Source organism: Tuber melanosporum (assembly GCF_000151645.1).
Source record: "Tuber melanosporum whole genome shotgun sequence assembly, scaffold_7, strain Mel28".
NCBI classification, from domain to species: Eukaryota; Fungi; Ascomycota; class Pezizomycetes; order Pezizales; family Tuberaceae; genus Tuber; species Tuber melanosporum.
In genome coordinates, this window is record NW_003299117.1 from 388,321 (window position 1) to 399,494 (window position 11,174).

Genomic DNA, 11,174 nt, shown 5'->3' on the forward strand with positions numbered 1-11,174 from the left:
GTTTACTTATTTGGAAAAAAATGTCGTTTGGGTCATGTAAATTGGACTTTTTCCACTTTCATTTAGGTTTCGGAGGTGTCTCGGTTTTGATTTCACGGCGCCTAGCTCGTGCGGGGGGGGGGGGATATGTAATATAGCTTAATTTTCGGTTTTGTGAATTGGCCGCAGTAGTTCTATGTTGGATCATAACCTGACCTCACTGGTCGTTTACCATTGGCTTGTTCGAATATAAGCTTTTGCGGTATAGTTTACCCGGAGCGCGTGATCTAGACTCCAGGGCCTATCCGCACGTACAAACGGAATTGACCATTGATCTTCGATCCGCAGGTTGCTCGCCAAGCCGCATCAAGTCGAAAATAAAACCTAACGAGCACAGACCACCTAACAGACCCTACCATATCTCTCTCTTCGCCCCGTTCTTTCCCCACCTGCCCCACTCCCACTATCTCCTCACTCCTCTGCCGTCTCCCCCTTCTTTTTACAAGGGAGAACATAACATACTCTTCAGAAATAGTATCTGTCATGTCGTCCTCAATTCTTGGTACTCGCGAATTGCCTTTGTCCCAGTACGATCTTTCAACGTACTGGGGCAGAGTCAGGCACTCTGCAGATATCGCAGATCCTCGGTGTGTGATGCTTGGCTTTTGTAGGAATCACACTAACGGACCGCTCTGACAGCACCCTGTTTACCTCCCAAAAATCCCTCGATGCTCACACGGCCCTCCTGGCGAAATACAAGCGCGGTGAGATCCCCCCACAAATGACCCCCGAACTCTGGCACGCAAAGAAAGTGGTCGACGCAACCTTGCACCCAGACACCGGAGCGCCCGTCTTCCTTCCCTTCCGCATGTCCTGCTTCGTCTTCTCGAATCTGGTCGTCACAGCGGGGATGCTCGCGCCAAACCTGACCACCCGCGGAGTCCTAGGCTGGCAGATCGCCAACCAGACCCTCAACGTTCTCATCAACACCTCCAACGCGAACAAATCCTCGCCACTGAGCAACGGCCAGCTCGCGGCCAGCTTCCTCCTCGCCGTGAGTGCTTCCTGTGGCGTTGCTGTGGGACTGGGAAGGGTGGTGCAGAAGGTGAAGTTTAGGCCCAATGTCAAAACGATCCTCGGCAGGCTCGTCCCTTTCGCGGCCGTCGCCACGGCAGGCGTGATGAACGTGTGCTTGATGCGTGGCGGCGAGATCGAGAAGGGGATCGACATCTACCCCGCCAGCGACGGGGGCGAGAAGAAGGAAAGTTTGGGGAAAAGCCGGAAGGCTGCGATATTCGCTGTCGGTGAGACGGCGGTTAGCAGGGTTTTCAATGCTACGCCCATCATGGTCATCCCCCCACTGCTACTGGTCAGGTTGACGGCTACGGGGTGGCTGAAGAGTAGGCCAAAGTTGATTATGCCTATCAATTGTGGTACGATATCCCCACCCTATATGCAGTGATAGCAGTGGTGGAATTTAGCTCACGGGCACGAAACCAGGGCTCATCTTCGCTACCTCCATCTTTGCCTTACCCCTGGCTCTAGGAGCCTTCCCGCAGCGACAGGCTGTAAAGGCGGAATCTCTGGAACCCTACTTTTGGGGAAAAGGCGGGAGGGAGGACTTGGTGGAGTTTAACAGGGGGATGTAAAATCTCTCTTTTCTTCTTTTCCCCTTTTTCCTTCCTTCTCCTTTCTTCTCCCCCCCTTCTATTAGATAAAGTTTTTGCTGTAAGCGTAGGGCACGCTATCTAGAAATACAATATCCAAGGCTATTCCATGCGTCAATTTTCTCCCTTAGATACCGCTCCGCACTACCCTACCCCGCACCATTACTTGCCCCCCTTCCATACCGGTACTCGAGCATCGTACCGTATGCATACTATGCGGGTATCATACCAGCGCTCGAGTATGATACATACCATCGAGAGCAGGTCTGTCGAACCCCTCCGGTCGGCCCAGTGGCCCCTTGACCACTCAGAGAACGGATCCTATCCAGCCACTGCAGGTTGGCCAAATATCTGGAGAAGGGCTGTTACACACACTCACACACAGTAATTCCAACGAACGAGTTAAAGTTCGACAGAATCATGCTCTCTCACACACCCAAATACGGTACACGTGGGCGTCTCACAATTAATCCCCGAAAAAGAAGAAAAGAAAAGAAAAAGAAAGTGCATCTGATGCCATCGTTGCATTCCCCATCACCGCCAAGGCAATACAATACTGTACCACCCATCCTCACGAAACCCATGACAAGAGGAGTACCGTACAAGTTACGGGCAAAAATATGATTATCCTATGGTTTTCATTTTTCCCAGAACCGTCCCTCGCCGCGACAAGCAAACAAAACGGACAAATAAATGAACGGGTGACAGGAACCCACCCACCCATCCATCCATCCATCACGCGGGCGCAAAATGTAAAACTTTGCATTGGCTTTGTTGTTGGGAGTTTTTCTCGCGGATATAAGTTAAGTCATCGGGCTTAACTTGACCCGATGAAGATGGAGGACGACCAGTTTGTCCTCAGTCTCTAAAACCGCACCCCGAGTATCATACTCGTGCGGGTACTGTGCCGGTATATATATATACGCTTTTTTCTTTTCTTTTTTCTTTTCTATCTATTCGCTCGTGTTTGTTTGTCTGTCTGTCTGGCTCACGTGCTCTTTTACGCGAGTGAGAAAGGGTATATCACATGACTCGGCGCGATGGCCGGCCGGAAAAAATGGAACGGGATGACCGCCAGATGGCGAGCGCGAATACTTGTAGAATACAGTATCATGCTTAGCTTACACATACCGTACGGTACATATCGTGCAGTAACTTGCAGCGCAACTACTTGTAATGTCGCGACGTTTGTAAAAAGGACTGCTGTTGCATGCCACGGAAGGTCTGAGGCTCTGGTCAATTCTTGGCTGTATCTGCGATGGTGGTCCGTTTTTCCAAACGTCACGACTCATGCTTACTCATGCAGGACCGCGCGCGACTTGTACCTTATTATACGTGGTTGTATAGTAGCTTGCTTCGCGTGGTGGTGTAGGGATACCGTGATGTTGCATACCGGTAGTTACGCCAACCCCAACCCGGCAGACTCAGATCGACCGTTTATGCACAAATTATCACTCGTAATGTGCACTTGGTATTATACCATAAATAGGTGATTTTCGTTGTATGATACTATTATAGCCGCGTTTAACTGCAGGCAGAGTGGAATGAGACGGACGGACACGTGGTGGTGGGGGTGAAATGAGATAAACGGTCAATTTATTTACTGCCCGTGTCATTTCTTTGGGAAGCTTTGAGAGGAGGTGTATGGTAGATGTGATACGATGGGGGATCTTGGTGATGGAAGGAGCGGGGAGGGGGGTGGCATGTACGAGGGAAAGAGTAGAGAGGGAAGGGAAGAATTGACAAGAAAGGACAAGGAATGGAATAGAATAGTAATGGAAAACAAACCCCCAACCCAAACCGATGGCAAAAGGATAGCCGAACCCAGGAAAAAGCATAAGAAACACCGAACCCCAAAAGAGGAGAAAATAAGGAAAATAATAAGGAGGGGAAATATTCTCCCGTCTATCATGTCATGCAGTAGTTAAGAATGGCAGGGAATCAAGTCATCGCCCGAACTCCCCCTCCGGAAACTCCAATAGCAGCCCCGGCATCAGCCCCCCACTCCCTCCATCCCTTCCAATTCCTAGCCAGAAAATCCAACCTCGCCCGCCGACTCGGGCTCTCCACTTCAACAGTAGAATCCATGCCGTTCCACCCTTCCAAGTCAACCAACGCCTTCCCTCCCCCTCCCCCTCCCCCTGCCACTAGCCTCTTGTCGACCCAATGCTCCTCGCCGCAGGGCCAGCACGAGTCCCCGGCACCACCCATGGCGCTCTTTAGCGTTTCGAAGCAAGTGGCGCAATACCGGTCCCGCCGCTGGATGGGAAGTTCGCTAGTGGACTTCATATCCGCGCGGGGAGTCGGTGGTAGACAGTGGGGTGAGTTTGGACACTTTGCTACTCGGTAGAACGTTTTATGGGGTTGCGGCGGGGAAGAATGGGAGAAGGGGGAGGGGGAGTGAAGGTGGGATGAGTGAGTGGAGAGGCACTTCGAGTAGAGCCAGAGCTCGTATTGGCACATTTTTGGTGTTCGTGGGGACGTATGTATGTATGTATATATGTATAGATATGTACTTATGTACGTATGAATGTGTGCTGTTGGGAGGTGATAGTTGGTCTGGGAGGTTGTAGTCTTGTAGTTGTCTTGTCGTCGTCGTGATAGCACAATGGGGGGGTTGTGTATTGTAGCGCAGTACACGGTAGCGCAGGCGTAGTAAAACGTACAGTAGTACAAAGGCAGAAAGGCAAACAACCTTTTTCCTATCTACCTCTGCAATGTGCGTGGCCGCCGGAAGATATATAGCAGCACCCACCGTCCCTGCAGGGAAGAAAGGAAGAAAAGAAAGGGAAAAAAAAAACCCAATATGGGACAGTGAATGATTTTCTTTTCTTTTTCCTCTTTCTTTTTTTCCTCCCCCTCCTGTCTCCAAAAAAGTGTCTTAGATGGGAAAGTTGAATCTGTAACCTTGTCGAATACGATGTGTCGCTGACTTTTCTTCTTGCTGCTCCACTGAAGATGTACTTTTAACTCGATACTGTTGTACTTCCCGTTTCGCAAATTTCGTATAGAAGTGTAGCGCTGTGCCGCGTAATATCTGGAGAGAATGGGGGGAAAAACCCTTTCAAAGAGGAGAAATCTTTTTATCCGGCTAACCAATCAGTTGCACCTCCGTTTATCCCAAAATTTGGATGTACGAGGGGATTTTCTGCAGGATTTTTTTTTTTCGCAATATTCCGAGAGCCCTGAGGCCTTTATAGAGCAGAAAAGAGAGAAAAAAGAGGCCACAAGTCTTTTCCTCCTCACATGTAGCCCCCCCCCCCTTTTTTTGGCTTTCTGGACGAAGGACGGACGGGCACTGGACAGATATCAAGTTGCCGGTGGTGAATGTTGAAGCGTTGAATGCTTGTTTCCTCTGTTTTTTTCTTTCCTTGGTATTCTTTCTGCTCCCGGTGGTGCGGGAGCCCACGTTCTAGGTCCCCCCCCTTCCCTTCTTCTTTCACTTTGAGCGCTTGCACACCTCTCCTTACGCCCAGGGAAGAGTGCAAGAAAGGAAGAAATCAAAGAATGCACTAAATGATGAAGTGTCCCCCCACCGCCGCTGGTCGTCGTCTCACGTAATGTACCGGAGCAAACCCTACTTTTCTTTCTTTCCCGTCTAACCTTTACCACGCAACACACGACGTCGGCAACCACAACCACGACCACCGCTACTAGCGCAGGTGTATATCGTATAGTAACTGAGAGCCAAAGGATGAGCTAGATTAGCTAACTCAACCCCTTCTCGTGAAGTTTCACCTGCTCCCTATTGAAGTTCTTCGACTCGTGATTTCCGGTCTCGCTGTACTGTGCTAATGTCGTACGTTCCATGAATGAACGAACGCAACGGGACGAACGTATGATGGCGGAATCGCAGTGAGTAAGGAAGCAAACACTTGAACAGGTGAATGGATGGATGAATGGGTGAGCAAACGCACGATATGAAAGAGTGAATGAATGAGTAACTTGGGTGGGGATGTCCGCTGTACATAAATACTCGTTCGTTGGTTCGAACCCCCTCTCTTCACCCTCCGCATCCCTCTCCAGGTAGGCGGGCAGGCAACAAGTGGGTGAATGGAGTGACTGATTGAAAAGAAGCACAGAGGGAGAGAGTGAAAACTTTCATTTACAGGGGGTGGTGGTATCGGATCCGTCGGGGTGTGGAAGCAAATTTACTCATGGTTCGTTTTTTTTCCTCCCAAACTGCTGAGGCTCAGCTCGGGATGACCTGCTTACCGGTATTAATAGCCTAGATGGTTGGTACTCGTACCTACATTATTGTGGCACCAGATCAGCTATCATATGTCAGCTACCGTACCAGTATGGGCATAAACCCACCGCGGGACGCCCACTTTGTCCGGTCCCGACACATCAAAACAACACCAAAATGGGAAGGGGAAAAAAAATCAATGAGCAACTCAATGTCCACTGTGTCCACCCCTTCATGAATTCCCACCAAAACATGTCTTCAAGTAGTCGAGGATCTATATTTTATCATTTATGCTACAGATAGACAAGGGGGCCTCCTGCTATGAGGCCCATTGTGCGGAAGGCCTTGGAAATTCGGTTTAAGCGCTGAGGATTTATATGGCAGCTGATATGGAGAGGTACTCGGCCGCAACAATTTCCCCAAATCTTGACATGTTATCACAATACCCAGATATTTTATAGGGTGAAAAGTATGTGTAATTGAATGACCTCCAGTTGTGTTGTGAAGATGGGAGAGGCGTCATTTTTGGCGTAAATTGCGCCCAACGATCAGATACTGGCATGTCACCAAGCCATACCAATTGCCTAACCCAAATCATCTAGCATCATTATTTCAATTCCTTTCAGTGCTCTTACTTCTCCCCTTTCGCAACGCCTGCATTACATTGAACGATTGACGAAAAAGAGCCCCCCCTCCCCCCCGACGCGAAGCATAAATGAGGCTCCGCCTTCCTCCTCTCCCCCCTTGTACTCGAGTAAGGGTGGCTAGAATGGGATGAATGTGGGGATCGCGAGGTCTGGTCCCGTTGGGAAATAATGAGCTGTGTGCACCGCACCACCGCACACCGGGAGAAATACCCCGCCCAAGCTGGAACAACGAACGCGCAGCGAGCACATTACGATGATGGGGCGATGAGAATGGATTGTGATGCCAGTAACGATATTGGAGGGATGCTTGTTTTGTGTGGGCTGGTGGTCGAACCGCGGTATACAGCACAGAGTGCTTCAAGGCGCTTTGTTTCCTGTTTCACCACGTTGAGTTGAGTTATGCCAATCGACCCATTCCCCGAAATCAAAAGTGCGTCCCCAAGGTAATTTATGGGCCGCCGTTAGCGACAGGTCGATCACAACCCCTCTGGCAGCCTTGACGATAGAACTATGTTGAAAACTATCGTGTTCATAATCGGATATCCCGAGAAATTTAGTGTCTCTAGCAGTGATCAGAGGTTATGGAACCAAGGGCAATCCATACAAGTAGGGCGTGTTTTGGCGAGTATCACACTGTGTCCCCTCAGAAAAATTGGGGGGAGGGGGGGAAACGTCACGCAGGGCAAATACAACGAAGAATGCATAAGGTCAAATGTTAAATAAAAATGACAATAAAACGGTGCAGGATGTGAGTTTGGGTTGTCTGAAATAATGGATATTATGATACATGGTTCTGCACATTGCAGAGCCGCCAGAAAAGTGCATTGAGAGGATTTCCTAGGTGCCAGGGTTACAGTAACTTGCCCGGCCAAATAGCCATCTCTGAGCGGGAACAGCTGCATGCAGGGTTCCTCGTAATTGGCATTTAGAACCTCATAAAGTTTCTAATATCATAGTAGACTCCCTTATCATAACCTACCCTTAAGTTTTCTCTCAAGAACCTCAAAAGAGATTCTTGAATATTATCAGTACTGATAGGATAACTCCGTGAGAGAAGTGTCAACTTGAACGGAAATTCCTCAATAGAAATGAAGGCGGGGAACTAATAAAGAGACCAGTACCTAATTTATAATCACAGTGTACTAAGAAGAGCATTCCTGTCAGGCTTCAGAGGTTGAACTCTTGTGGAATTTGAAATCTCTTTGAATGGGAAAAATAGTAACTAGGAAATATAATTAGTCATAGAGAGAATAACCCACACAGGCAAATTTTATATACCTTACTCGTACTTACTATATAGAAGTGATACAGACAGGACAAAGTAATGGAATCCAATAAAAGGTAGAATAAGCAATCACGCAATTGGTGTACCATACTGACCCAGTGGCAATAGTAGAAGTCTGGGAATATCCAACTTAGTAGTCATAGGGCATAAGGTGCTAATAAGTAAATGGAGGGGATATATCCAACTAGGGAAACCTAGTCACAAAGAGAAGTATAATATACCAAGGAAAGAATGCACTATGAACCTAAGTGGGCAATAACTAACATCAGGCTGGTTTTACAATACCAAAAAAAAAAAAAAAACGCCCGATTGAATATCAGCAGGTATTATCGCGAAAATTTCACCACCTCCGGAGGAGAAGCCGCGATAGTTCCGTATCCCCACCCCCTCTCTTCTCTCTCTCTCCCTTTCTCATCTTCTGGTAAAGCACTCCGCAAGGAGCAAAGGAAACGAGCAGCAGGCAGCAGCCCTGTGCGTCATGCGCCCTTGTACTCGAGTACTGTACAGTACGGTATCGTATCTCATCGTGTCATAGAAGTCTACCTACAAAACATAGCAGTCAACTACACGCACTCTGACGCACCACCTAACTTGCTGCGCAAGCACTGATCACCCTATTCCATAATTAACCGTTCTATTCTATTCCATTGTCTAGCAGATCGGCCTCACAGCTGCCCACTCGTTCGGGAAAAAAACAAGTCTAGACCCAGAGAACACACAAGTGCTGCGCAGTATGCACCATATATAACACCCGCAACATCCGATACGATACGACAACTCGCACTCTAGCACTATGTTGAGTAAGGAAGAATAACAAGTATCATACTTGTCATGGCAAAGTACAGTACAGTGCTCATAGTCCGCCGGTACCCCCCGACTGGAGACATAAAGTCATCGAACACGAAAGGCCACCACGTACCAAGACACACCAACTTACGTGTCCGCCATGACGAAAAACCTGCACTTTCTTCTCCTACTTCACAAAAGGGCGACTGACTGCACAACATATCATACTGTACGTCCTCCTCCTTTGTGGGGTTCCCCTCAACGAACGGAAGAATACCCGCGAGGCAAATATCTACGCGATTACGTACTGCACAGTACCCCACACGTTGCCCGCGGATTCGGAAGTGTGAATGGCCGGCCGGGACCCCCGGAACCCGGTTCGGTCCCTCCCGCACCCGATTTCTCGCCTTTGAGCCGGTTCGGAATATCGGTATCGGTAATCGCGTTTAGTTATATCGGGGGATTGAACCGTGCTCGGTCTTCGGATTGCCTCCTCTGGCAATTCCTGGCTTTTTTTTTTTGTTTTTTTTAGTGTTTTTTGCCCCTCGGGAACCTGAGGCTCAATGATTCACCTTTTGCCATTCCCTGTTGCTTTTCCGGGGGAATTCGGGAACTGCTGTACCTTCGCACGCGGTTCCTCCCTGTGCTGTGCTGTACAAGTATTAGGATTGACAGTGCAAATTTCTATAAATTCAGACTCCCTGATATCTAAAGGGGAAAATAATGCCACCCGCGCAATAGCTAAGTGAATAATAAATTGGCCCCCTATATGTCCTAGTACTTCACCCCTGCCCCGAGTTACCGGTACCTAATAGATTCTGTGGTAGGGCTATGCGCTCGGCACGCCGGAATATCACTACTCTAGTACTTTTTTCAACACCATTGCAATGTTTCCTTCGATAATAATTCGATAATAATGTGCGCAGGGCAAGAGATAGGATAAAAGAGGAAATAAATAGACAAGCCCCTATTAGCACACCGCGATATAAGAAAACACTGTTCTTCCCGCGGGTCCAACTTTTTCCCGAAGCGGATGCATTCGACCAGAGTATCCGCAGCAGCTGTGAACAGTTGGAGAATAATTTCTACATGCATATAACTACCGGGGTGGTTCCCGGAAAGTTTTCTGCGCAGGAGCCTGGTTGGTTGCCCTTTAAAACCACCATTTCTGGAGTAGAGTTGTCCAATCACCGAGACTTTTGCGCACCCGCTGTATGCTATTTTCGGGATGTACAGTACCACGATATTTCCAAATCGGTGCGTGCTGAACAGTCCTTTCAAACATAGGGGTGGGATGCAGGTACCGCGCTCGGCTGGACCGAGTTCTGCGCGTAACTTCCCGTGATTCGGTGGAGCGGGCGGGTTGCTGAATGGGCATTCCGGTATTGGTGCTTTTTCTTTGGGGGACGGCAAGTTTGAACAGAGGATTGAATTTGGCGCGAATGACGATTGAGTGAATGTGTACTAGTACGGTACAGTACCGGTGCTTGTGCTCCAATGACCGGGAGAAAAGTGTCCGGTGATTACTATGCTGTAACTCACTTCCCTGTGGGGTATTATGCCTTCCCCTCCCTGATGTGCGGTATCGAGGTTATGGTATGGTTGCTTTGGGGAGCCAGGATACGGGTAACCTTGTCTTACCCTTTCTGCGATGAACCCACGCTCCCACTGGCCCACCGTGAATAATTTCTTTCATCAGCCTTGGACCAATGAAGTAACCTCATGGTTTCCCGTCCGCTGAAGTGCTCATGCGCACGCCTCTCCTGCTGGACAGGCTATGAAATACTGGACGCGGGACGTATCCATGTCAGGTGAATCCCGGTGCGGGAGGGAGTGCTAGTGACCAGGAGTGCACGGTATGAAGTGAATGATCACCTCCCTGATCGCTCGCACCGTGCGCGTGCGGAACCCAGCAGTATTTGCGGGGAGCGAGGGGCGTAGGCAGAAATCGTAGGGACACAGTGAATGAACATACCGCGGGCAAAATGCAGGGAAACACGTCTATCTCACGACGTATCACTCGTTCGTAAATCCCCGCCACCCCGCATAATTCTGTGCAGCGCAACTACTCGCAGGCCCTAGAACAAGCTTTTACCATAACCGCCCGTAGGCGATCGAGCCATTAGGAAATCGCCGTGATCATCAACGAAAATCCCAATTCGCCATTCACACACAACCTTGGACGGCCAGTGTGCAGCAGATACGCAGTGTGCATCGCGGTGGCAGAATGCCACGTGCTGAAGCTCATCTCATCTCGTTTTAACCTCGCTACTGTGTTATAATATGTACTGGCGGGGTAATAGAGGACTCGGTTGGGTGCTCACGGAACCGGGACCGGTAATTAAGTTAGTGCGCGCCTAGCTCGTCTGCGGGGCTTTGATACGCCTTCGAAGGCGAGATGCACTTTCTTGCTAGGAAGGGTGGGTGGGTTGAGGGGTGATCGCTGTCTGTGTTCAGCGGGTGGTTGCCGCGTTGTTCTGTGTGCATTGGTGAACGGGGTGGGTGTTGCACTGGGCTGCACGTCATCGGAGTTCGGGGAAGGGGGAGGGGGGGGGGGGCAAGTGCCATTTTATGTTTTTTTGCCTCCCCCGGGGAACTGGGGGGTTTGGGGGTGCGGGGGA

The 11,174-nt window shown here is 49.4% G+C and overlaps 2 protein-coding genes; one reads left to right on the forward strand and one right to left on the reverse strand.

The window, feature by feature from the left end:
• Positions 1 to 436: 436 nt before the first annotated feature.
• On the forward strand, positions 437 to 1,760 carry GSTUM_00010372001 (uncharacterized protein). XM_002841247.2 has 4 exons: positions 437 to 626; positions 679 to 1,348; positions 1,391 to 1,412; positions 1,480 to 1,760. Exons 1-4 carry the CDS (start codon positions 523 to 525, stop codon positions 1,626 to 1,628), a joined length of 945 nt encoding a protein of 314 aa, XP_002841293.1. The 5' UTR covers positions 437 to 522; the 3' UTR covers positions 1,629 to 1,760.
• A 1,827-nt stretch (positions 1,761 to 3,587) lies between these two features.
• On the reverse strand, positions 3,588 to 4,109 carry GSTUM_00010373001 (uncharacterized protein; the record flags this gene model as incomplete). The annotated part of the gene is made up of 1 exon (XM_002841248.1): positions 3,588 to 4,109. One exon carries the CDS (start codon positions 4,107 to 4,109, stop codon positions 3,588 to 3,590), a length of 522 nt encoding a protein of 173 aa, XP_002841294.1.
• Positions 4,110 to 11,174: the final 7,065 nt, after the last annotated feature.

Coding starts and splice junctions, on each gene's coding strand:
- GSTUM_00010372001 (XM_002841247.2), top strand. CDS start 523: ATGTCGTCCTCAATTCTTGGTACTCGCGAATTGCCTTTGTCCCAGTAC. Junction 627..678: donor GCAGATATCGCAGATCCTCG/GTGTGTGATGCT, acceptor CCGCTCTGACAG/CACCCTGTTTACCTCCCAAA. Junction 1,349..1,390: donor TCATCCCCCCACTGCTACTG/GTCAGGTTGACG, acceptor AGTAGGCCAAAG/TTGATTATGCCTATCAATTG.